At 36.3% G+C, this 26,975-nt stretch overlaps 1 protein-coding gene across 1 annotated transcript; it reads left to right on the top strand.

Annotated features, from left to right (window-relative positions):
- Positions 1–18,110: 18,110 nt before the first annotated feature.
- On the top strand, positions 18,111–21,561 carry LOC116014307 (E3 ubiquitin-protein ligase AIP2). The gene is made up of 5 exons (XM_031254338.1): positions 18,111–18,446; positions 19,447–19,669; positions 19,752–19,954; positions 20,876–21,091; positions 21,231–21,561. The coding sequence occupies exons 1-5, from the start codon at positions 18,297–18,299 to the stop codon at positions 21,378–21,380; spliced, it is 942 nt and encodes a 313-aa protein (XP_031110198.1). The 5' UTR covers positions 18,111–18,296; the 3' UTR covers positions 21,381–21,561.
- Positions 21,562–26,975: the final 5,414 nt, after the last annotated feature.

The raw sequence follows: 26,975 nt of genomic DNA, 5'->3' as shown, positions 1-26,975 counted from the left end.
ATTCTATCCCCACATTTCCCCAACAAGTATCCGGCACATTTGGATTTTTGAAAAAAGAATGGTCTAGCAATAATGAACTCGATTAATTAGCTAAACCATTTGGTTTTGATGTTCTGCCTGAACCCTCAATGCCAAATAGTAATCGTAAAAAACCGACGAAGTTAACAGGATAATCCTAAAAATTGGGCATTATCAATAAGGTACTACATCATAAGGATATTTGATCTCATTAGGTTACGATAATGTATTGCAATTTATGAACATGTTTGGTTTCATCATAAAAACCAATTGACTTATTGTCTAGTAAAGTGATGGCGTAAAAGTTATGTTTTACTAGAGCTCACAAAGGAAACCTTATCAATAATGGTAGGAAGGTGTTAGAGGTTTGATATAAAGAGCATCCAAAAGGGAACATAAGGAAAAGTAGGTCATTAATATAATATGACCAATAAGAGCATTAACTTCAAGCAATGCAACTTAGTTGGATTCAACATGGTGATGTTTGTTTAGGTTTCAGCAAAATGTTTCGGGATGTGGTACGCACGTGAGCAGTGCCTTTTACACTCATACGTGAAACATAACTTGCTGTTGGGCCAGAGTTATGATTTTGTGGTTATTTTTGACGAGTTGGATCATTTTTATTATTTTTATTCTGGTTTCGGGAGTTATTTTTGTTGCCACCTCGGCCTTACCTCTTCCCCGTCTTCTTCCCCATCCCCTATTGGTGATTCACAATTACGCGACATTGTGTGCTTAGGGCACCGGTGCAGAGCCAACTGGGCATGCATTCTAAATTTGCATCAACAGGTGATTGTGTTTCTACATTTATGGGAGGAGGGTGGTGTGGAAAAGAAAACAAAGTCTCAGCAATCAAATTCGTGTCAGAAACATTCTGTTTACACAACTTTAGTTGGGACACCATTTTGCATATAGTTGATTTTAGAAAAAGACCATTAATATGTACTAGCCAAAATTATCCTTTTGGGATTTCTATATGGCATAAGGGTCCTTTACATGAAAATATTCATTTGTTAGGGGTGGCGTAAGAAAAATTAAGGCATTGACTTTCTAGGCCGCATCGCTCGTGGACTTCTTAACAATCGTGTCTTCAAGGTGACGTAGGATCGAGATAAATCTCAATATTTAGAGCCCAAGTTAAATAATTGTTCCAGTATAAGAACAAGTGTGATAAAAATCATGCTTGATGATAGTAGCCAAGATCTGGCTAAAATCGAGAGTCCACTTTTAAAGAATAATTGATATGTCGCATAATCAAAACTATAGATTATGCTAATATTAGAGCATCCTTATCAATGGAGTTTTTTCACAATTTTTAGGAGTTTTTGTAAGTGTGATTGGGAAAGAGAAAATGAGAGGGAAGATAAAAAAAATGAAAAAAAATAAATAAAACTGATTTTTAAATAAAAAAGAAAAAAGAAAAAAGTAAATGTCAAGCAGGACGCGTCAGATTAAAACCCCAAATGTCAGATTGCAGCAAATGAGAGCATTAGAAACAAAAACAATGGGTCCCACATTCTGAAAAAAAAAACTCCTTTCCTTGCAAATTAACCTGAAGTTTCTCTCTCATGCACTATCTCTCCTATATGGCACAAATTACTGTACCAAAAACTCTATAAAAAAAAACCACTGCTAAGCATGCTTTAATAGAATATGCATGTGAATTCATAAAATCATATTATTCAAATAAGTTGTACAAAATAGTAATTTAAGATATGAACATATTCAATAATAAATTCAAATAATAAATTGAATGGCAATTTAAAGTAATAGATTTTTCAATTCTTTTCAAAAATAAAATTGATGGCCCAAATCAATATATATATATTAAATTTCGTAGTATAGAAAGAGAAAGAGATTCGTCTTGCTTATTTGCTTGATCATTGAGTGCAGAGTAAATGCTTTTGACTGAACCTCCCATTGCTCTCTCCGATAGCATGCAGTTGATAATGGAGACAGATATCTAGAAAGTGATCAGTGAGGGAACAAGCAACGGCGCAGCTAGCGCGTTAGCCACGCATCCATTTTCTTGCAGAAGTGCTCACGCGCACCCTTACGCTTTCTTCGCTTGCTCTGCAGTACGAGCCTCATACAGAGCCGCACTCCTTTAATATGATGAGAATATATATATATATATATATTCTTTTTAAATAAGCCTAGGTCTGGCCGAATTGGGCCAGACCCAACCCAACAATTGAGGCCCAAAAAAACCCTAATCCATTGTTTGTTGGTTTGTTTTATTTTAATTTTAAAACATAAAGGATTCTCTAAGCTGCGTTTGGTTGGAAGGAAGGAATTAGGTAGGAAAGGAACTGCAATTCCATGGGAAAAGAATAACGTGGGAATAAAGTGAGAGTTTAAATTTCAGTGTTTGGTTGGAGGGAATAAAATTACTAGGAATTACAATTCCAATGTTTGGTATACATGTGAATTGAAAGGGAATAAGTAGTATAAAGTCCAAAATGCCCATTGTTATTATTATTATTATTATTATTATTATTATTATTAGGCTCAAGTGTCATTCCGCACCATGAACCAATCGTGATTCTTTATGTCGCAACCTCACCTTTAATAACTGCTGATTCGATGCATTAACCACAAAATTTTTGTCGCCTAGCCTTTTTTGCAGGTTTCCCTGTTGCCTTGATGACATGGAGCTGGTTATAATCTGATGTGGAGCTTTATTTTTATTTTTTTCCTCCAAAAGTGAGGTATTAATAGTGCATAGTTGTCTCCCTTTCGCAAAATACAGAGATTCAAGCTCAACCACTGTTCGCCGCATTAGCTACCGCAAATACGCACTCCGACAGGGTCAACGACGTCGTACGAAACACTAATATCCGAGGAAGTAGTAAGCGTACAAGATGTCATCCTCATCGAATTCATCCCGAGTGAGAGTAAACATGGATAACGAGCCTAGTGTTTATTGTAATTGTGGGTTGAAAGCTCCTATTTGCACAAGTAAGACTCGGGAAAGCAATTCTTCGGGTGTCAAAGATGGAAAGTAGGGATTTATTGAATTTTCAAATGATTTATGATTTTTCAATTGTTTAAAATTACAGGATTTATGGTTTGTGTTCGCATTTGGGGTTTCAAGGGGTTTGACTTTTGTAGTTGTTATTTTTAGGATGAAAATGGTTGTGGCTTCTTCCTTTGGAAGGATCACAGTGCAAGGAGTGGTGAAGGTGAGAATGAAGACCTAAAGAAGCTCGTGATGTCTTTGAAGTGTGAAATAAAAGGCGTGAGGGAACTAATTGTAAATGACTATAGTGGTATGAAAAAAGAAAACGAAGTGTTGAGGCTAAAGTGTGTTGTTCTCTTGATTGTAATTGTGGTACTTGTAACTAAAATTTGTATGTAAATGCAATTTGGCATTGTAATGAAAATGCAATTTGGCAGTTTACATTTTGCATATTGGCAGTGTGTTTGATTGTTTGGCAGTGGGTGTTTGATTGGCAGTGTGTGTTTGATTGGCAGTGGTACATTTGAGCCAAATTTTAATTGTTTGGCAGTGGTAGTGGCTCATTATTTTCCTATCAGCAGTTTAAACATAGAGCATTGCTCTGTTTTTTTTTTAACATAAGCCTAAACAGTTTGAATCATTCACAAAGCTTTAATCATTCACAAAGTTTCAAAGTAGCCAAAAATCATTCACAAACATTCAACCTGAAGAGTTTCAAGCATTAATCATTCAAAGTAGCCAAAATATAGTTTTGTTACCAGTCTAGCCATTGACATTCACAGCCTACATTCAGTAATGAGTACAAAATGACCTAATCACTACAATATAGTTTTGTTATCAATCTAGCCATTCGCATTCACTGCTGGGCTTAATCAACACAAAATGACCTAATGACTACAATAGCCCCTTTGCATTCAAAATACATTGACTTCAAACTAAACTCCATGAAGCTTCCAACTCTTCACTGTTGTGTGCAATCTTGTCTCATTCTAAAACTAAAATACATTCACTACTTTCCAAGGCATTCCACCCTAACATACTTTAATCCATTTTTTTTCCCAAAACAAATCTCTCTTTGTGTGTACAACATAACTTATCATAGCAAGTTTGAAATGTACATTATCATCAAAATACATACCAAGTTTAAGAAATGGTGGATCAGATTTAGAGTTATACCTTGGGTACTTAGAATTGTATTTTGATTGCACCTCATCCCCTTCTTCATTCTCCAAAGCCTCTTCAACTGTTGGTGGATCTTGTGAATCATAATATAGAGAATCTGCATCATCTTCTAGAGGATTTTCATCTACTGCCACAGACTGTGGAATAGGTTCATCATCTACCCTTATTTTCCTTTTGCTCTTGTCCCTATTTGTTCTTTGTTCACTGTCGCTGCTTAAATGTTCACTGCCACTAGTTATATGTTCACTCCCAATGCTAAGATCTGTCTCATTCTCACTGTAATAATCACTCCCAAATCCTAAATCTGCCTGAACTTCAATCCCATCTTCAGTACCTTGCTCACCCCCTATGTTATGGTCAAACCCCCCTTCCTCATTCACTATTCCAACCTCAGCTACATTCCCTTCACACTCAAGCCCAGGTAAACATAATCCAACTACATTAGGCTCATCTACCCCATGTTCAACATATATCTCACACATTTTATTTTCCCGAGCAATCTTAGCTAAGTGTAGACTACTGGCATCATTATTTAGCAGTTTTAAAGCTGTAAAAGGTTCAGAGGTCAACTTATAGGTAAGTGACACTATTTTGCCATATCTTTGGTCACCTATAAACTTCATTAAGTGAGAATAACATATTAAGTCAGGGTCCAATACCACAACCTCTGTCTCACCATTCACATATTTAAAACTAGGGTTTTTCACAAAGTTACCACCATGATGAATTAATAATTCCACACTGTCATCCATTCCTGACAAAAGTAATTGAAGGCTCATTTAAACAAAAAAGCAGCAGCACACTTTAACACTTTATAGACACATTCAAATTAAATATTCAGCAGGACCACAAAACCATACAAACTGGAGCAGGACCACATTATATTCAAATAACAAGGTAGTATAGTAGGACCTAGTCCATCAAAACCAATTCAACATATACCCTAAAGCAATAACAGCAGGACCCCACTACATCACAGTCAATATGAAAATGAAAAACACCAGCAGGTCCACCCAAAATCGTTTTCACAGCATATATTGACTTCACATTCGAAAAAAAAAATGAAAACAAGTAGTGTTACACATACCTTACTTCTTGAACTTTGCCCGGCTTTCCAATAATTATTTGTACACTTTCGTTGATTCTAGTTGCTTTTCGCTTTTCAGATTAGGGATTGGGTTTGGGATTAGGATTTCAGCGATTGGGTTTCATCTCGAATTGGGTTTGGGATTAGGATTTCAACGAATTTGATTAGGATTTGTCAAAGGATGTCGTCCCAACCTGCGCAATTTTGGATTAGGGTTCGTCAAATTGAGGGGAAAAAGGGATTTGGGTATCTTTCGATTAAACTGAAATGATGAAATGGGTGAGATGGCAGGGTGAGATGGCAGTCAACTCTACATAACACTACACATCAATAGTAATTCAAAACCACCTCAGCAACTTATTACCTTTAACTTAAAGGAAACCTGCAAAAAAGGCTAGGCGACAAAAACTTTGCGGTTAATGCATCGAATCAGCAGTTATTAAAGGTGAGGGTGCGGGATGAAGAATCGCGATTGGTTTATGGTGCGAAATGGCACTTGAGCCTTATTATTATTAAATGACAAGTACACAAAAAATGTAACATATTAAATTAAAGTATCACTCATATACTGTATCTCTTGAGTTAGACATATTGTAAAAAATATTTGAGAGTTTTGAGAAAACATACTTGATTAAGGTTGACCTAGAATGATTATTGCTTGCTTAGGAACAACTTTCTTGTTGATAGTTGTCGAAGATAATACACGATATTAGCTAAAAGAGAAGGTCAGACATCAACTTTAGTTTAAAAAAGAGAGGGGTAATTTTGTCTCAGGAGTATTTTTTTTTATTCCTAAAATCCATGGAATTAAAATACCAAAGGTGGCATGGGATTCTAATTTCATGAAAATGAGGAACCAAACGAAGGAATTTATTTACCTTCGGAATTAGGTGGAAATTAAGTGGAATGGAATTTAAATTCCCTCCAACCAAACGTCCGGTTAACGAAAGAAAATATTTTTCCGGCCTCAACGAAATCTGCGTGAACAAAAGCCGTCTTCCACAATCGTCTCCGGTGACTGATCATCTTCACCGCAGATAGGGGAGGGATTTGGCAATAAAATAAAATAAAAATTCAGCAACAATCAAAATCCGTAAGGTATTTTTCAAAAAAAATTCGATCAGTATTTTGAAAAAAAAAAGTTGTGGAATTTTTTTTTGAAGAATATATATACATTTCAAAAATTTGTGTATTTCAAAAAAAAATGTGTATATATATTCATATTCATACGCATATGTATTTCGGAAAACTTATATATGTGTGCATATGGAAAAAAAATCGAAAGAAAAAAATTATATATTTTTATACACAAATCAAAAAATATTATTATTATTATTCGTTTTTTTTTTCACTGAAAAGTATGTATTATGGAAAAAAAAAAAAAACAAAAAAACAACCACAAACACACATATAAAGAAAATATTTTTATCTATGTATTCCAAAAAAAAACATGTGTATATATCTAATCACACACAGGAAATGACGTATACTACAAATTTAGGACCTACGCATATATCATATCAAAATGTATCCCAAAATCATATAACCCATAAACATATCCACAGATTCTCAGAACAATTATAAGCAGTTTTGAATAAACTAGGGATGATCACAAAAAAAAAATGCCGTTCACCGATTGTATTGGTAGCGTGCTGATAACGTGTTGTAATTTGTTATTTATGCATGTTCATGTTGGCTCATTAGCTCCTAACCGATTAATTGCAAGTAGTTTCAAAGTATAAGCTAAAATTAAGAAATATCAATTGAGTTGAGAGTTAGGGAGAAGAGTAAAAATCGCATTCCATTAGCCTTCTTAGTTCATCTTACAAGTGAATATACGTATAATAAACTATAACGAAAAATATAAATGAAACATAAATATGTTCATTACATAATAATGTTCACTAATAATAATATTATTTATAATAGATTTCTTTTAAATTTTAGCCTACATTACATTTTGGCTCATAAAAATTTAATTACAATTTATTCCTAACAAGGTAACTCATCATAAATTCACTCTCTGGTTCTGACCTTTGTACAGAAGAGTGCCCGAATCCACTCTTTTTACCACTCAATGTAACATCTTGGAAATTGAATTGATTCTGATCATTTTTAGTAATTAATTCCAATTTAAAATTTGAGAATTAACTTGATAATCGTAGTTGTTAATTCCTGAATGGATGGTCTTGGGATGGGGTTAGGGGGGAGGGGGGGAGTTACAATATGATTTTAAATAACATTTAAATACCACGTTAATGCTAAATAGCATGGTGATGAGCATATAATTTTGTTGGTTGGAGCTTGGAGAGCTAAGTTCAAAATTCAGCATCTTGTCATCAAAATATGACACTAACTGCTGCACAAATATAAGCAAATCAAGTTGTGTCTTCTTTACTAGTTATTCCTTTTGGTGTAATAATAAGCACTTGATCTTGACAATTAGTATCAGAGCATATCACTGGTTTGATTTATTCCATTGAAAACATGTTGTGCAGTTGAGACTGACAGGTACTTGAAATGGATTGTTGGGCGACGACTTAGAGAGCCAAGTACATAAACAAAATACTAAAACTCTTTTCCTATGAAATGTTGTCTCCCTATTCTCTAAAAACTTTGCTCACTCTTTTTTTTTTTTTTTTAACTTCAATTATTCTACCCTTATTCTAGTTTGTTAATAACAATATAGTTTGAATGCTCAATTATATTGTTGTAAATTCGTTTTATCCTGAGAACTTATGTTACAACGCCCTTAAAACCTTTGGTGGAAGCGAATAAGGTTTAGAAGATAGTGGGACTGCCACACATCTCAGATTTTTGTTATGGAGTCAATCTAATATAGCGCAAAATTGAAGGTCGGGAACAAGTTGTGTTTGAAAATGATGAATATAAACACCTAAAAGTTGTGCTAGCCAAATTAGTTTTTCATACGAGAGTGAGTTTGAACTCCTGACCACTCTTAAGGGATGAGAATACACCACCGTTTACACTAATCAAACTATTTAATTTCCTAATAAAGACAAATTTTATAGTTCCAATGTTAATATTTTTATTATTTCAACTACATTTTATATTGTTCCTCTTAGGAATAAATTGTCCAAAAGCATAAGAAAAATTCAACAAATGAAAGTGCAATCAAATTTCACCCATTAATTGGAGGAATTAAGCATGCATGATGAGGAATAAATGGTCGCTAGGAAATGTCAATAACGTGAGCCGAGCGAAGGAATTGCAGAAAATTTAATAATAATAATAATAATAATAATAATAATAATCTAACTTCTATACTACTATACATAAGCAAAATTCTCCTATTTCATTTTCCCGTCCAAACTTTTGTAGTCAATTAATTAAATATTTTATTGGTCAAATAATTAATAAAGCTTAATTATTTGATAAGAAAATGTAAAATGAAAGTTAACTAATATCTATTAATTGATAATATTGTTTATATATTCACATATCAATCAATACTATTAATAAAAGTAAAATACTCCCCTTCCACTTTCCCGCTGAAATTAATATTATTAATTAATTGGTAAAAAAATTAATAAAGTTTAAATTGGCAACAAAATTTTATTTACCAAATTTTGAAAATAATTAAACCATTATAATTGTGAGAATAATGAAAACAGATTCTACGTAAATTTATAAGAAATGATAATTTATTAATTATTACTAATAGCAATAATAATAGTTTGAATAATTATCTATACTTCTAGGGTAACACTTGTGTGAGACCGTCTCACGGGTCTAAATTAGTGAGACGGGTCGGATCTTCGCTTAATGGGTCAAATCTTTGGTTCCAAAATAATATATTTAAAATACTAATTTTAAATTATAGTATAACACCTTGTGCTCAGATAGTCAGATGACATGTAGTGACTCTCCCATATGGGAGGTCATGGGAAGTCATGAGATCGAGCCTCAGTTTGGAGGCGATAATAACTCATAACTCCTTGTGTGCTTCAACAAGTATATACTATAATGTAATAGGGTCAATTGTATTATTTGTGTGACTAAATAATAACTTTACAAATTTTATTTACCATAAGGACATTTTAAAATAATTTTAATTAGTACATTATATATTCCTTTTCACCATATTTTTTTTTTACAAACTGTTATAAATTCATAAATATAATTTCCTAAATCATATTACATTTTCAAAATTTAAAGAGAATTGCAGCCGATCAGGTGATTTTTAAAATAACATTAATATAGCGTTTGATTCTAATTTTGTTTTTTCACAACTTAATGCATTTTTAAATTATTTACCATTTTTTTCTCATATTTATTTTAGTAACAATATAATTGCTTAAATCATATTACAATATCGATTTTTTCAAGATAATTGCAGACAATCGAGTCACATATTATTCAATTAATTTGGTAATACTTTTACACTAATTTTATAATAAAATGAATGTACAATTTCAAATATCAAATTATTTATAATTTCATCTTTAATTTTATTATCCAAATATATAGTAAAAAAAATTTATCCGTGCATCGCATGGATAATTTACTAGTATTATATTATATAACATCAACTTCTTTTAAATTAAATAATTTTTCGCCCCGCTACAAATATTATGATATTATTTATAGGCAATTGGATCATGGTTGAAATTATAGCTCATTATTGTGTGAACCATAAATATAAAGTATATTATTTGTTAGTATGTAAAATAATGTACTTGCAATACTCAAATAATGTACTTTTAAATAATATAATTTATATATATAAATAATATACTTTTATTATATTAAAAATGTATTTTTATTTATGGTTCACACAACTGTATGTACCATGATCCATGTAATAACGATGGGCGGTATGTAGTACGTAATTTCAATTCCAAATTGAATTGTAAAGTTTTATGAAATTGAATAATTATTACGTAATGAGATTCCACAAGTTACTCTCATTTTTCTGTTTTTCTTCCATTTTCTTTCGTAGACTAGACAACTTCCCCAACCTGTTGAAGCACAATCGGTCAATATCGCCTTCACTGAGACTCGATCTCATGACTTCTATATGGGAGAGTTACTACATGTTATCTGAGTACACGGTGCTTGGCGTTGTTATTGTTGTTATTATTATTACTACTAGTTTTTCACGCGTCTTGCGCGAATGAGATAATGCCCAATGTTTATTTTTAAATGGTACATATATTGCTCCTCCCATATGGTATGAGATGAGTTTTTTTTTTTTTTTTTTTTTTTTTTTACTTTTCTTTTTCTCCTTTTTTTTTCCTCTTCCCTCTACCTTCTCTCTCCTACATGGCTATGAGAAAAACCACCAAAAAACTAAAAGTATTGAGAATGCTCAACTTATGTACACCATTTTATACCAATGTACAAGTGTTCTAACACCACCAAAAAAAATTGGACATAAATAAGGGATATTTCTCGCGTTCATACTTATAAATGTTTAGACTTAGATGAAGAAATTAATTAAATTTTAATTAATTTACTATTTTATAAATTAAAAGTAGTTGAATTTAACAAATCTTTAATGAAAAAAATAAAAACCTAAAAAGAATTGGAGATGAAAATATTTTCTGTACTAAACAGGACTAATACCATTGCCGTAGGACAAAAAATTCTTCTTACTAAGCCCAATCCAATGCGACAAAATATTCTTGTTACTAAGCCCAATCCAATGCGGCCTCATTTATTATTGCGATGCGTTTGAACTCAAAATATGCCATCGTTGTACAATAGATCATGATTGCAAATTATTGTGTGGACCATAGTCCACGTAGCTGCGTAGATAATAAATATAAGGTACATTTTTATTATGCTAAAATTTGTGTATTGAAAGTACATTATTTGATAGTATATATAAAATAATGTATTTTCAATACTTAAATAATGTACTCTAAAATAATGTACTTTATATACCAAAATAATATACTTTTAGTATATTAAAAATGTACTTTTTATTTATGATTCACACCGCTGTATGGACCATGATCCATGCAATAATGATTGGATCATGATGCACACAATTGTGTAGATTATGATCCAAACAAAGTTTGTTTTTCCTTTTTTTTTTTTTATTTAATGAAGAGAAGTTGTAGTCATTACATTTTGTGGCGTGCTTAGTTTTTTTTTTTTTTTCCTTTTTTTTTTTTTTATTTAATGAAGAGAAGTTGTAGTCATTACATTTTGTGGCGTGCTTAGTTTTTTTTTTTTTTTCCTTTTTTTTTTTTTTATTTAATGAAGAGAAGTTGTAGTCATTACATTTTGTGGCGTGCTTAGTTTTTTTTTTTTTTTCCTTTTTTTTTTTTTTATTTAATGAAGAGAAGTTGTAGTCATTACATTTTGTGGCGTGCTTAGTTTTTTTTTTTTTTTCCTTTTTTTTTTTTTTATTTAATGAAGAGAAGTTGTAGTCATTACATTTTGTGGCGTGCTTAGTTTTTTTTTTTTTTTCCTTTTTCTTTTTCTTATATCTCATATATTGTGTGTATAACTATAGTTGAATTAAAATGATATTTTAGTGGTGTTGTAAAAAATTACATTGTATATATTTTTTTTGAAATAAAGAAACTTCATTAAATCAAATAGTAACCATATTCGAAATACAATCTGGAGGGACAAAGTCCCAAACACCAAAGACAGGAGTAGACCCAGTCACCTGTGCAAGCACATGAGCTACATGATTAACTGACCTTTTGACATGGCGAACAACAACATCCCCAATGTCTCTAGCAATCGAATGGCATTGCTTAATAAGTAGACCAACATAAGAAAAGTCGTTAGACGAAGAATTAAAAGATGAACAAAAATTCAAGCAATCTATCTCGATGATAATATGATTTGCACCACGTCTTTGAGCCAAGACAATGCTTCTTTAACAGCCATGGTTTCAGCAAGATAGGGATCCGGAGCACAAAGTAAACGAGTTGCAAAAGCTGCCATAAATCTCCCACTATGGTCACGGAGAACCGCACCAGCCCCAACGTGACCATCCACAATCGCTGCGCCAATATTGCATTTCAACATTCCATGCGGAGGAGGTTCCCATGCATTAATAGATACTGAAGAAACAATACTAGCATTGGACCCTAAGGAGAGCATACGCTGCCATTCATCCATACATAAGTGAACTTTATCATGCAGCAAGGCAATAGAACATGATTTACTGTTGAATACTTTATCATTCCTTGCCAACCATAAATTCCAGAATATAGCAGCCATTAGAAATATCTCTCCCTCATCAGCTCCTAGTAAAACTGACTCCACGAATTGAGGGAATGAGGAACCATGAAGCACATCCCTACCACCCCACAGTTGTCTGGCCACCTGACACTCACACAACAAATGAGCAACGAATTCAGGATCTCCATTACACAAATTAAAGCACATACTCCCCCAACCTGTACGCCTCTCGATCGAGCACTTCACCGACAGGAAGTATATTTCTTACGCATCACCAGAGGAAGTTCTTGATTTTTTGTGGCACCTTCATCATCCAAAGTTTGCTCCATTGCGTGAACTCAAGCCCCACAAGTTGCGTCATCTGCTCCCGAGTTTACATGCGATATCCATGTTTAACCGTATATTGGCCTCTTATATCCCCTTTCCAACACCATGAGTCAGGATAGGCAGGCGAGATCGGAGTGCGAATCATACGACTGACATCTTGTTCCACAAATATATCTCGAAGAAGTTCCACATCCCATTCGCCATCCTCGTTTAACAGATTGCAAACTCGAGCATTTCTGAGCTCGTCAACGCATGGTGTTATCAATTTTGGGTCCCCCGTATCTGCTAACCACATCGAGCCCCAAACAGGAGTCTCCTTTCCATCTCCTACACACCGCACAACACCTTCCCGCAAAATGTTCTGCCCTGCTAGAATACTGCGCCAAATGTAACTTGGGTTATGCCCCAAAGTAGCTTCCAGGAAACTGGTATTAGGATAGTACCTCGCTTTCAGAATTCTGCTCACGAGAGAATCAGGGTTAATGAGCAACCGCCAGCCTTGTTTCGCCAATAAAGCAATATTGAACTCCCGCAGCCGTTTGAATCCCAATCCACCAACATGTTTCGGGGCAACCATCCTGGACCAACACAACCAATGAATGCCCCTAGAGTTAGCACTAGAGGAATGCCACCAGAACCTGTTCATTAATCTTTCAATGGATTCACAAACTGTAAGAGGTAAGAGGAACACTGACATGGTGAAAATGGGCATAGCCTGGGCTATGCTCTTTAAAAGAATCTCCTTTCCAAGGTTGGAAATGAACTTTTGAGTCCACAAATGCACACGATCATTGACTTTCTGCTCAAGATACCTGAACACGGCAGTTTTATTTCTCCCAAGGAAGGACAACAATCCTAAATATCATCCAAAGTCTTGGGTTTGATGGACCCCAAAAACCCCCGCTACATGATTGCATACCACCTGCGTAGTGTTAGGGCTGAACATGATACTAGATTTTTCGAAATTCACCAGCCTTCTAGACGCCGCATTGTACAGTGTTAAACATCTTTTCACTTCCTGAGCCTCTTTATCATTAGCCTTGAAGAAGAGTAGGCTATCATCCGCGAAAAATAGATGTGACACCGGAGGTGCACCTCTAGCTACCCTGACACCATGAATATCTCCCCTAGCTTCTTAGCGCTGCAAAAGTAATGACAATCCTTCAGCACAGACAATAAACAAATATGGCGATAATGGATCACCTTGACGAATACCCCGTGTAGGCATCACGGTACCTGCCGATTCCCCATTCACTAAAATGTTATAAGTAACAGTAGTGACACAAAGACTTACAAGGTCAACCCAATCCCGGGCGAACCCCATCGCTGAAAACATACCCTCCAAGAAACTCCACTCCATGCGATCATAGGCCTTGGCCATGTCCAGTTTAAGGGCTGCCCAACCTGTAGTTCCTGCACATTTATAGCGTAGGTAATGGCCCACTTCACCCGCCACAATGATATTATCTGAAATCAATCGATCAGGCACGAAGGCACTCTGAGTTGGGGAAATAGCTAGGCTAAGAACTTCCTTCATGCGATTTGCAATGACTTTAGCAAAAACCTTGTAAGCTACATTACACAACGCAATCGATCGCAAATTCGACACTCTTTATGGATTCTTCTTCTTGGGAATCAATACAACATTTGTAGCATTCAGCCCCGTATGCATCTCACATTTGACAAAGCAGTCCGTCACAAACTTAACAAGATAATAACCAACAATAGCCCAAAAGGATTGATAGAAAGAAGGAGTCATACCGTCTGGTCCCAGAGCTTTGTCAGGAGCCATAGAGAAAACAGCATCTTTAATCTCATTTGGTTCGATGGGACGGAGTAAACGAGAATTCATATCAGGAGAGATGCGGGTCGGGATTTCGTTAAAGAAATTACACTCAGTAGGAGAAGACCAGAAAATGTCAGTATAGTATCTCATCACTTCTTCATTCATGGCACCTCCCTCAACCCAAAGCCCAGTGTGTGTTCGCAACCGAGGTAACAGATTCGACTTTCGCCGATGAGTAGCAAAACGATGGAAGAATTTCGTGTTCTGATCTCCATCTTTAAGCCATAGCTGTTTTGACCATTGGCACCAGTATAGTTCTTCTTGAGAAAATAACACACGTAATTGCTCTTCTACTGCATGAAACAAAGCTACATCTCCGGAGTCACGACTATTACGTAACAAATCCAACCGGGCTTTCAACTGTTGAATCTTACAGCCAAAATTGCGAAAATAATCTCTACCCCATCTCCACAGGTCTTGTCCACAAGCATGAATTTTGTGCTGAAAATCCAATGCATGAGATTGCCACCAAGAAGCCTCAACAACATTCTTGCAGTTCACATCAAGGAGCCAAACAGACTCAAATTTGAAATTCTTACGACTTCGACGCATCACAGCACCGCTAAGCCTGAGAAAAATATCACTATGGTCGGAGGTTACAGCATGAAGATTCTCTACCGCCGTCATATCATAAAGCTCACGCCAGTCTGACGTCACAACAGCCTTGTCTAAACGTTCCTCAATCCAGTGATCAGTGCCGGAGTTTCTTTCCCACGTAAAAGGGTGTCCTCTCATCCCCAAATCAGTCAACTCGCAGTCGTTGAGGGCGGTATTAAAACCCCGAATGAGGCCATCCGGATGTGGAATGTGTCCCTTCTTCTCATTGTGGCACATGATATCATTAAAATCACCGATAACCGCCCACGGGAGAGATGGACGACGACTCAAGTCTCGTAATAAATCCCAAGCTTGCTGCCTTCTCGACCTCTCTGGGAAATCGTAAAAACAAGTCAGACGGCAATTCAACTTGCCCGTAATGGTAACCTTTACGTCAATATAATTACTGGAGTATCCAAGTAAAGTAACCAAATAAGAATTTCTCCAAAGGAGGGCCAGACCCCCTCCCATGCCAACTCTATCCACAATAAATAAGCCTTCAAAACCCAACCTAACACGCAAATTTTCCAGTTGAGTAGAACGCGTCTTTGTCTCCATGAGGAAGACAATATCGGGTCACTGACTGGACACAAAGCCCAGTAATTCACGAACTGTACGAGGGCCACCCAAGCCTCAACAGTTCCAACTTAGAGTACTCATTGGGATGGGCGGGCTTGGCCATCCAAACCCGCCTGACTCAAGTGTTTTGGGACATCATTCATGCACACATCATTGGCATCTACTCGGTCATCATCATGCCTACATTTAAGAACACCATGCAGCGTACTAGCGTTCTCAGCATGTTCAAGATTAACAATAGGGGTCGCCGGAGTAGATGGAACACAAACCGGTGTAGAGGGTAAATCGACAAGAAGCCATTTTGCACCAACTGGTTTAACCTATTTATGGACACCAGCCCTCATCCAGATGCCATAAGGGTAGTCTTTCGGATCAATCCCCTCTTCGTAAGCTTTACAACAAAATTTTTTTAAGTGCCCAATTAGACCGCAGCAGAAACAAAAAGTGTTGAGTCGCTCGTACCTAAAATTAATCCACTGGAAACTGCCATCCCTTAGGTTTAGTTTCATCCTACGTTATAGAGGTGCACTCAATTTCAGCGTGACTCGAATGCGAAAGAAACTACTGCGCCAACTTCCACCAAAATTATCAGGGTCGGCATGCAAGTAAGAACCGACATAATTGCCTATTTTTTCAATAAACTCAGTGTTCGCATACATGGCAGGAAACTCATGAATCTACACCCAAAATCAATATCGTCCAACACAATCTCCTCCGGGCGAGCCATAGGGGGAATCGACGCATAAATCAGCGTTTGAGTCTCGTAGGACCACGGACCATCATCGAGCACCCTTTGCATATCACGTTTATGGGAAAACTGAAAGGCAAATAGATTGTCATCCAATGCCACGATTTTGACACCCATTACTGGTTTCCACACAGACGCGAGCACTTGTTGCATGCGGACGTGGTCGAACTTGATAGTTCGATCCGTAAGGAATCGCCCTACAAGCTCCCAATACGTCACGCTACCACGCAACATCTTGGACAGGCGCATCTAGACCACCCTCCTCCTCAACGTCGAGAGTCAAGGATGAGCAATGCTTCTCAAGATCATGAATATCCATGGCAACAACAAAACCAGAACAACGACCACGAAGATAAAAACAATGATGAAAAAAAGGCAGCAAAAGACGAGGAAGATCAGGACAAAGCGAGGAATAAAAGGGAAAACCCTAGAAAACTAGGGAGAAAGCTCTCTAGACAAAACCCTAGAGAGAGAGCCGCGTTTTGTATTAAAAAGATTGATATTAACTACATTGTATATAAAATGAAACTAAATAGCAGGCCTCACATGTTTAGTGTATATTGTTAAATGAAAGTGTAGATAATTAAAATGATGCTTTAGTGATACTCTAGTGAATTAAAGTGTATATTATCATAAAATACATATTTAATACATTAAATGTTCATTTGTAGTATATTGAATGTTTACTTTATGAAAGTACATTATTTGTGTACTAAAAATTCATTATTTGATATATTACAAAATTATAAACTTTCAAGTTTCAATACATAAATAATGGACTTTCAATATTTTTAAAAAAAATGGTAAAATAGACCCCTAAACTTTCAAAGCTTACAATTAATCCCATCAACATGTTATTTTAGAGCATTGAGGCCAAAAGATCTATTGATAACTTGTAATTACAAGTCACTAGGTTCCGGCTAACCTTCGACTATATTCCTCCTAAGATCACCGAAAAAACAGTCGTCAGTGTTGGTTGATCGCCTTCTCCAGTTGCGAGAGAAGGCGACCAAACTGGTTGCCTTCTCCAATGAAGGAGAAGGCGACCAACTGACACGGGCAACCGTTTCACCGGTATTTTTGACTGAAATATGGTTGAGGCCTGTCGGAGATTTGCCAAAACTTTAGTGGTATGTAATTAAAGATCACCAATCAATTTCTGGACCTCAATTCTTTGAAATAACATGTTTAAGAACTTAATTGTATCCTTAAAAAGTTTAAAAACCAAATTAACTTATTGAATAAAGGGAAAATTGTAATTTTGCCCCTCCATAATATGTCAATTGTCAATGTCACCCCTGAATTATTAGTGGTGTAAATGTTGCCCATCAATTTTTAAAAAACGGTACATATATTACCCCTCCCGTAACGAAGGAGGGGCAATATTTACACCACGGGAGGGCAATATATGTACCATTTTTAAAAATTAAGGGGTAATATTTACACCACAATAATTCAAAGGTGACATTGATAATTGACATATTATGGAGGGACATAAATTACAATTTCCCATGGAATAAAATTCAAAAGCCTATTTAATCATTTTTTCTATTAAAAATAACATTTATTCATCGCCAATTTCCCTATGCGGCTATGACGGCCGCGTACCGGTTCATCCAAACCGGCGCGTGTGAGGCTTTGCTTTCCTCCTCCGCAAGAAAATATTGCGTTCTCTATTGCCGATCACTCTATAAATTACCGGAATCGCGAATCATCATCGGCATCGGAAAAGAATTAAGCACTTAAAAATTGAGCAATTTGAATTCATTGACGACGAGGAATGGAGCGCAAGGAGGATGAAATCAAGCAGCAACTCCAAGAATTGCAGAGACAGCTGGGGAAGAAGCAATCGTTCGAGGAAGCTGTTTCTTCAATCAGATCTCTGCTCCTTCAATACTACCCTTCTGCCTCCCCTTCTCTTCAAAAATCGGTATGTCTATCTTCTTTATCTGGATCAATTTCATTTCTTGATTATTCTTTACGGAATTTTATTTTTGTCCATGGACACTTGAACCATGTGCTGCTTTAGGTATTGTGATTGGGGCGTATCATATAAACTGAAAAGGAAGTTTGACAAGAAAACTCATGTGTAACCTAATGAACTTGAAACTTTAATGGAGTTTTAAAATTTTCATTACCAATAACTATTCTGAATTCACTAAATACCAATTGAGCTTTGCAATGTATATTTTTATGCCGTCGTGATTAATTGAAGAGTTTCTCTTGAAGTTAAGGGCAGTATAGATGAAAAGAAAGTAGATCTCTTGGACAAGGTTTCTGGCTGGCAGAGAGCATCTTTTATTCTATTACATGGCAAATCCGCAATCTAGCATACACATATTGCACATACCTTTGAGCATGATCAGTTGTTGTAAAGAGTTTCTTGTGTTTTATTTGGAGTTGGTCCACATATATCCACAGTAATCTAACAGAATTTGCTTTGGCTAACATGTAGCAGATATTTGCTAAACAAGCATTGAGGATTTGAGGCACTTAATGCTTCTAATGTTGCACTAGATTAGTTCCTATAAAAAAAAATAATGATGCACAGCTAAACATAACTAGCATGGTTGCACACAGTAATCAATTTCGCTGTACCATTCTTGACTTGTTTCCTACATGACAATCTTGAATCTTGATTGCTAGTTTGCTTAATTGCAAGAAAATGTTAGTGTATAACTAGTTACACATGCATTGATTTCAAAGTCTTAGAGGCTATTACATTTAGGTGCAGTCTTTTCTCTTCACAATATGATTGACCTTGTTAGAACATTTGTTGACATGACAATTTGTCATTGCTTTCTCTCCTTGCTTAAGTTCTATTCTGTTGTATCTTGGCAACTCGATTCACCCTCTGATTTTGAGAACTATAGTTGACTTACGGTATTAGTTGCTACCCCTCCTTGCTTAAACATGCAAAATTCTTGCAGTTCTATTCTGTTGTATGCCGTGCTGCAACAATTTTAAAGACAAGATATACAGCACCTGGGTTTTGGCATGCTGGGCTACAGCTTTTCTTTGATACTGAACGCCTAGTGTCGGAGTCTTCTGAGAGGAAAAAATTGCAGGACTGCATTGCTCAAGCACAGGATCACCTGAGCGAAATAGAGAATCAGCCTGAGAACTCAACATCTACAGAAAATCGGCCAAGAGGTTGAAATATATCTCATTGATGATTTCTTTGAGAACAATAACACCACTATTTTTGGTTCATTCTAAAGTTCTATCTTTTCAGGATTTCTGTTTGAGGGCCATCTAACTGTTGACCCTGAACCTCCACAACCTGATTGGCTTGTAATGTCAAACCTTCTAAGTGCTGCGGCTACATTGCCTGCTGGACAATCTTCTGAAGAGAATCCAGCCAGCAGTAACTCATCAGAAGCTGCTGCCAACCTACTTCGGGAGCTGGCTGATAGACTTGATGACATTGTCCCAATGGTATGTTGCTCTGTACCTTGTCCAATAGCACTTATAATTATCTCTATGTTTAGAGCTTCCAATCTTATAGTCAATGAACTTTCATTGTATTATTTTGAACTTACCGGGATTTTGTCCTCCCCTTGTGGACTTTTGCATTTAAGATTGCAAGACATGATATTCCAAATTGAGATTCTGGTGTTTGTTCAAAGATTTATTTATTTTTAGAACCCTTAATACTCCATTGCTAAAACCTAAAAGAGAGTTGGTATATGTCCAGCCAGAACTTGATTCACAAACATAAAGATGTGCATGGTTGCACACACATGCAGGGTCCATAAAAAGGGACAATTGGATAATCAGATTTTGGTTAATGGTACATCAAAAAAGAAGAGGCATTCAATGCACCTCCAAACAATAATAGTACATGAATGCAGTCTTCTTAATTCTTATTGGCATATGCCTTCCTTTCACAAGTATTTAGATCCATATTGAAGAGAGGCTGATGTGACTGAAGGCCATTTTTTCACAAGTGGTTAGATCCATACTGAAAATAGATGCTGAAGTGCTTTCTTTGAGGATAGTCTCATATAAAATGATTAATAATCACTAATTTCCTTTTCGATAATATTTATTTATTTATTTATTTTTTTGGTTACAGTTTTGAGTACCATTTTCCTGAAAAAAAAAAAACATAAAAAGGACAACTCAAGGGAAAAGTTAAAACTGGTTATTGTTATGGCAAATCACTGGTTCCTGCATCTATATAGCAGTAGCACATCAGGGAAATGATTTTTCATCAATATTACTTGTGCTGTTTCTCTTTTATTGCCTTAATTTGATGGAAAAGGAAAACCAAAAGAGAGAACTGATCATCAAACTTCTTTTGAAAGAACAATATAGGTTTTTAATATTAATGTGACTCTGAATTTCTTACTTCAGATTTTGGACGATGCTCCTGCTGCCCCTAGAGTACCGCCTGCCAGCAAAGAGGTGGTGGCAAAGCTTCCAGTTACTACTGTTACAGATGAATTCTTGGCAAAGCTAGACGCAGATGCTGAATGTGCCATCTGTAAGGAGAATTTGGTTCTTAATGATAAGATGCAAGAGCTGCCTTGCAAGCATATGTTTCACCCTCCTTGCCTGAAGCCCTGGTTGGTAAGGAAATTTACAGCCTTTTATCATTCACATAAAACCATATAACTTTTACTCTATACAAAAGCGTTTCTTCTCCATCGTGATGCCATTGCCACATCGACTCATTTTTATTCTTGAATGATGAATATTCTTTTGATAGGATGAGCACAATTCTTGTCCCATCTGCCGGCATGAGTTGCAAACTGATGATCATAACTATGAAAGTTGGAAGGAAAGGGAAAGGGAGGCGGAGGAAGAGAGGAAAGGAGCTGCAAATGCAGTTCGTGAGGGCGAATATATGTATGTTTAGATGTAAAATAGTCTGTTCAGACATAAATATTTGGTGTACTGTTATTTAAACTTTGGCTAGATTGACCTCCTTGTATAAGTTTCTTCCTTGTTTTTCTTTTTTGTGGCCATTACTTATAATTTCTGTGCAGCACTTGCTTAAGGCTATCACAATTCTAAATATTATTTTAGGAAATTATGCATGATTTTAGGGATAGTTTGACATCTCGTGCACACAACATATGAATTGCACTTTTTACCTCGTGATACCGACACCGCGGGCTTATTTGGCCTTTAGTAAAACCCACATCACATAGTTCTAATCAGGTGGTATGGTTTTCAATCATTATTGCATGGACCATGGTCCACACAGTTATGTGGACCATGAATATAATGTATATTTTTATTATACTAAAAGTACATTATTTTTATACATAAAGTATATTATTTTTGTACTGAAGGTACATTATTTCATATATACTATGAAATAATATACTTTCGGTACAAAAATAATGTATTTTTAGTATAATGAAAATGTACTTTATATTTATGGTCCACACAATTATGTGGACCATGGTACATACAATAATTTGCCGTTTTCTTGTTTGCACACCATGATCTCTCACAAAGCACCGCCGTTGCACACTTGCAACTACTCAAATGCACTTCACATATGCACAGGAGTTTGACATTCCGTGCACACTCACTAGAATCCCACCTTGCTAACCCTTGGTATGAAAGGCGGAGGAAATCAAGAGGACTCCAAAACTCCGGGATTAGTGTGCATATCCTATCCCAAAATTGCCCCTAAGACTTGATTACACATCCGAAAACTAGGCAAATATTTAGGGATTGTAATTTAAAATATGGAGTAATTTACTGCCCAAGATCTACATATTTTAATGGCCTGAATTAGACCTCATGGAGTCATGGATTCATGGGCATAGATGGCCTCATTTTATCATTAGTGTGTGCGTGTAAAACGCCTGATTAGTTGGCCCCTGAACGTAGTCCCAAATATATTACAAGTGCAAGTAAAATGTATTACAGGTACAAGTAAAAAATGTACACTGAGTATTGATACTAAGTGCATCTAACGTTATAACTAGTTGCACCTAACATTATAATTAGGTGCACCTAGGTGCACGAATGTTAACCAGGTAAATTACCTGCACTTGTAAAGTTTGAGTTATTTACGAAAATGCCACTGCATCGTTTTTTGTTTTTCAAATTACGTCTGATTCGTTGATCTGGACACGTGAAAACTAGTAAATGGTTCTTATTTCTCTCCTAGGCGCTAGTTCTCATTAGAGCGTGCCCCTAATATATAGATACATATATATATATATATATACATATATATATACATATATATATATACATATATATATACATATATATATATATATATATATATATATATATATGTATATATATATATATATATACATACATATATAGATATAGGGTACGGTTCCAATGAGATCACTTGTTTAGGTAAGATCGTGAGATCAGATCTTGCGCATCCATGTAATATTTTTTAATGGTCTAGATTGATTGATACACACACGCACCTAATTTAACATTATAATTAGGTGCACCTTAGTGCATGAATGTTAACAAGGTAAATTACTTGCACTTGTAAGTGATTTTACTTGCACTTTTTACTTGAAAAGGTGCACCACCTACTCGCACTGATAACACATTTACTTGCACCAAAGTTTGAGTTATTTATGAAAATGCCCTGCATCGTTTTTTTTTTAAATTACATCTTATTCGTTGATCTAGACACGTGAAAACTAGTAAATGGTTCTTATTTCTCTCTTGGGCCTAATTCTCATTAGAGCATGCCCCTAATATATAGATACTGATAGTGTAAATGTAAACGGTGGTACGGATTTACACCACGTGTGTTTGATTGCGTATGATGTAGTGTATGAATATAGAAGGATAAGGAAGGGAGGAAAGCCTGTTTCCTCCCTGGTCATGAAGAGAGAAGAAGATGGAAGGGAGAAGGAAGGAGCTCAGTGAGTCCTTCCGATTCAGGCTCCAGGATGCCATTACAAGGGAGGGTCAGGTCCTTTATATAGGAATAGGACCTGACCCTTCAGGAATATAATATTACATTTGACCCTTAACAATTTCTAAGGGACACCCGACTTTTTAAGGGTACAATAATACACGGACTATACACATTGTATTTCTACAGTAGTCCCTTGAGGTATTTACCCATCACAAGTCCCCCACTTCTTGAATCTGCGAGAGTTGTCAGGTTCGAGAAGTAAAATGTGTTCCCGATGGTCAACTTGTTGTAAGCAAAAGTCTCCCCGATTTGAATGCCTTAATAGTCTGTGATGAACCCCTCAAGTTTGAGTTGAGCATGAGGGGCCTGATTTACGTGGGTTGCCTCGTTAAAAACCTTAGCCTAAGAAAAACCCTATGGGAAAAAACCTAGCTAAGGGAAAAAGAGTACAACCGAAAGCGTAANTCTTGTTTGTTGATGCAGCTTGATCAACTTTTCCCGGTTGAATCTCTAATGATTCTTCATGTCCAGTGAGCTTTTCACATCCTGCAAAAAGTGAGATAAAAATATGCATGTAATGCATGCCTATCCTGATATGCAAATCCTAAGTTAGTTCCTAACTCCACTTCTATAACTAAAAATGAACCCTCACTCCGAGGGATGCCTAACGACTTAATGCACAACTTTGGGGCTGTGCGGGCACCCAAAGCCACTATATTGCGCGCAAGATTTTTTGTGCCAAGGGCATCTTTTTTACCGAGCTGGTGCTTTGATGATCATAAGGGTTTCATCGCTGAGGAGCGTGATTTTTATAATTATTTTTTTGCGACCACAATGGTCATTTTTTCTTTGTGCCAAGGGCATCTTTTTCACCAAGCCGGTATTTGGGCAACCATTTTGGTCTCATCGCGGGAGCGCGGGATTTTATTTATTATTTATATATTTTTTGCGACCACAATGGTCCTTTTGCGACCACAATGGCCCTTTTGCGACCACAATGGTCCTTTTTCAAGTGCCATGACGAGGCATGGGCACAATCAACCGGACAAATCCGTGCAGGTTGACCAAACCCCAAACGGAAGAGCCGGAGAATATATACATATATTTTTTTCCAAGTGCCATGACGAGGCATGGGCACACTCAACCGAACAAAATCCGTGCAGGTCGGCCAAACCCCAAACGGAAGGGATGGAGAGTTTTTTTTTTTTTTTTTTTTTTTTTTTTTTTTTTTTTTTNTCTTGTTTGTTGATGCAGCTTGATCAACTTTTCCCGGTTGAATCTCTAATGATTCTTCATGTCCAGTGAGCTTTTCACATCCTGCAAAAAGTGAGATAAAAATATGCATGTAATGCATGCCTATCCTGATATGCAAATCCTAAGTTAGTTCCTAACTCCACTTCTATAACTAAAAATGAACCCTCACTCCGAGGGATGCCTAACGACTTAATGCACAACTTTGGGGCTGTGCGGGCACCCAAAGCCACTATATTGCGCGCAAGATTTTTTGTGCCAAGGGCATCTTTTTTACCGAGCTGGTGCTTTGATGATCATAAGGGTTTCATCGCTGAGGAGCGTGATTTTTATAATTATTTTTTTGCGACCACAATGGTCATTTTTTCTTTGTGCCAAGGGCATCTTTTTCACCAAGCCGGTATTTGGGCAACCATTTTGGTCTCATCGCGGGAGCGCGGGATTTTATTTATTATTTATATATTTTTTGCGACCACAATGGTCCTTTTGCGACCACAATGGCCCTTTTGCGACCACAATGGTCCTTTTTCAAGTGCCATGACGAGGCATGGGCACAATCAACCGGACAAATCCGTGCAGGTTGACCAAACCCCAAACGGAAGAGCCGGAGAATATATACATATATTTTTTTCCAAGTGCCATGACGAGGCATGGGCACACTCAACCGAACAAAATCCGTGCAGGTCGGCCAAACCCCAAACGGAAGGGATGGAGAGTTTTTTTTTTTTTTTTTTTTTTTTTTTTTTTTTTATTTTTACAGGAGTCTCCTTACAAAGAAATTAGGATACAAAAATCTATCATTTCTAATAAGGGACTACAATCTTCAACTTGGAGTCTTCGTCTTCAACAATTCTGATTGTTGGAATCTCAAGTCTTCAATAATCTCCACCTTAGATGGAGTCTTCAATCTTCAATAATCTCCACCTTAGCTAGAGTCTTCAATCTTCAATAATTTTTGTTGGAGTGCGGGAAATATATTGAAAAGTTTTAAACAACAATGCATATAATAATATTAAAGTGGTACTTGTCTCCCACTATATATACATTTTTTCCTTTTCTTTTCCCGATTTCATTCTCCCATAACAATTTATTTTTGTCTTTTTCTACCACCACCTCTTTCTTTGTTTTTCTTCATTTCCATGCACAACCACCAACTTTTTTCTTTTTTTTTTTTGCCTTCTATATGTTTTTTCCTTAATTAAAAAGGATGTGGGGGACAAAGTCCCCCAATGTATGAACTGCACATGGGGTAGCAGCCGTGCTACCCCATAAAATATAATTTTTTTTTTAAATTTATTTTCCTCATACATTTGTCTTCCCCATACATATATGTTTTGTCTTTAACTAAAGAGACAAAGAGAAGCAGTAATGAAGATGGTGGTGGTGCAGTGGCCTGGACTTCGGTCGACGATCAATCCTGACAGCGCACGTTGGAGGTGATGGTTGTGCTGTTGGTCATTGAAGGGGAAGGATGGGTGAAAGCGGTGGAGATGTTGTGATTGCTGCCAGCTGGTTCGCCGAGAGATAGGGACCGGTGGCGAGGAGCGGCGGGGCAGCGTGGAGTTCCAGTGGTAGCGAGGCACGACAGCGGCTTCGGTTAGAGATCGTCGGTGATGGCAATGGTGGAGCTCTGGCGGCGGATGGTCACGACATGATGAGCAACGGTAACGACCGGACGTCTCCGGTGCCAATGTTGCCGTTATGACGTCGAAGTGATAACAAAGCAGATGGGCTTCCTTCTGTACTTCTTCTTCATGCCATGTCTTGATTTATGGAGCTGATGAAAGTCATAACTTCATTCATCCTAGGATTCCTAGCCAGTTGCGTCTACCACCTTGTGTAATATATCATGCAGACTACTAGACTCTATATTATAGATAATATCTGATGCAGATGTACATATACAATATAATATATAAAAGAGTCCTCATTTCCTGCCAATAACTACTCCCACTTCCTTTTTATTTGTCTTTTTCCTTTTGTATTTTTCTCTTGTTTTTTTTTTTCATCTTTTTTGTCTTCTTTCTCCTTTTCTTTATCTGATTTTTGCATTTGCCTCTCTCTTTCACGTGAAAGAGATTAAAACACCTTCCGCTCTCCTTTTTTATTTTACTCTAACTCTTTGTCTTTTTCTCTTTTTCTCTTTCTCTTTTTCCCTCATTTTCGCCGACAACTACCCCTATCTTCTCGATAATTCAATCTACTTTTTTGCTCTTGACCCTCCACTTATCTTTTATTTTCCTCATTCCAAGGCCATTACAAAAGGAAACAATAAAAAAGGAAAGGTGTTACGGGTCCTGTGGTTCGGAGTGCGAGCCAAAGAGGGTGGCAATGGTGACCAGA

Source organism: Ipomoea triloba, chromosome 1 (assembly GCF_003576645.1).
Source record: "Ipomoea triloba cultivar NCNSP0323 chromosome 1, ASM357664v1".
NCBI lineage: Eukaryota > Viridiplantae > Streptophyta > Magnoliopsida > Solanales > Convolvulaceae > Ipomoea > Ipomoea triloba.
Note: the sequence above shows the minus strand (reverse complement) of the source record. Positions and strands in the feature narration are given on the sequence as shown.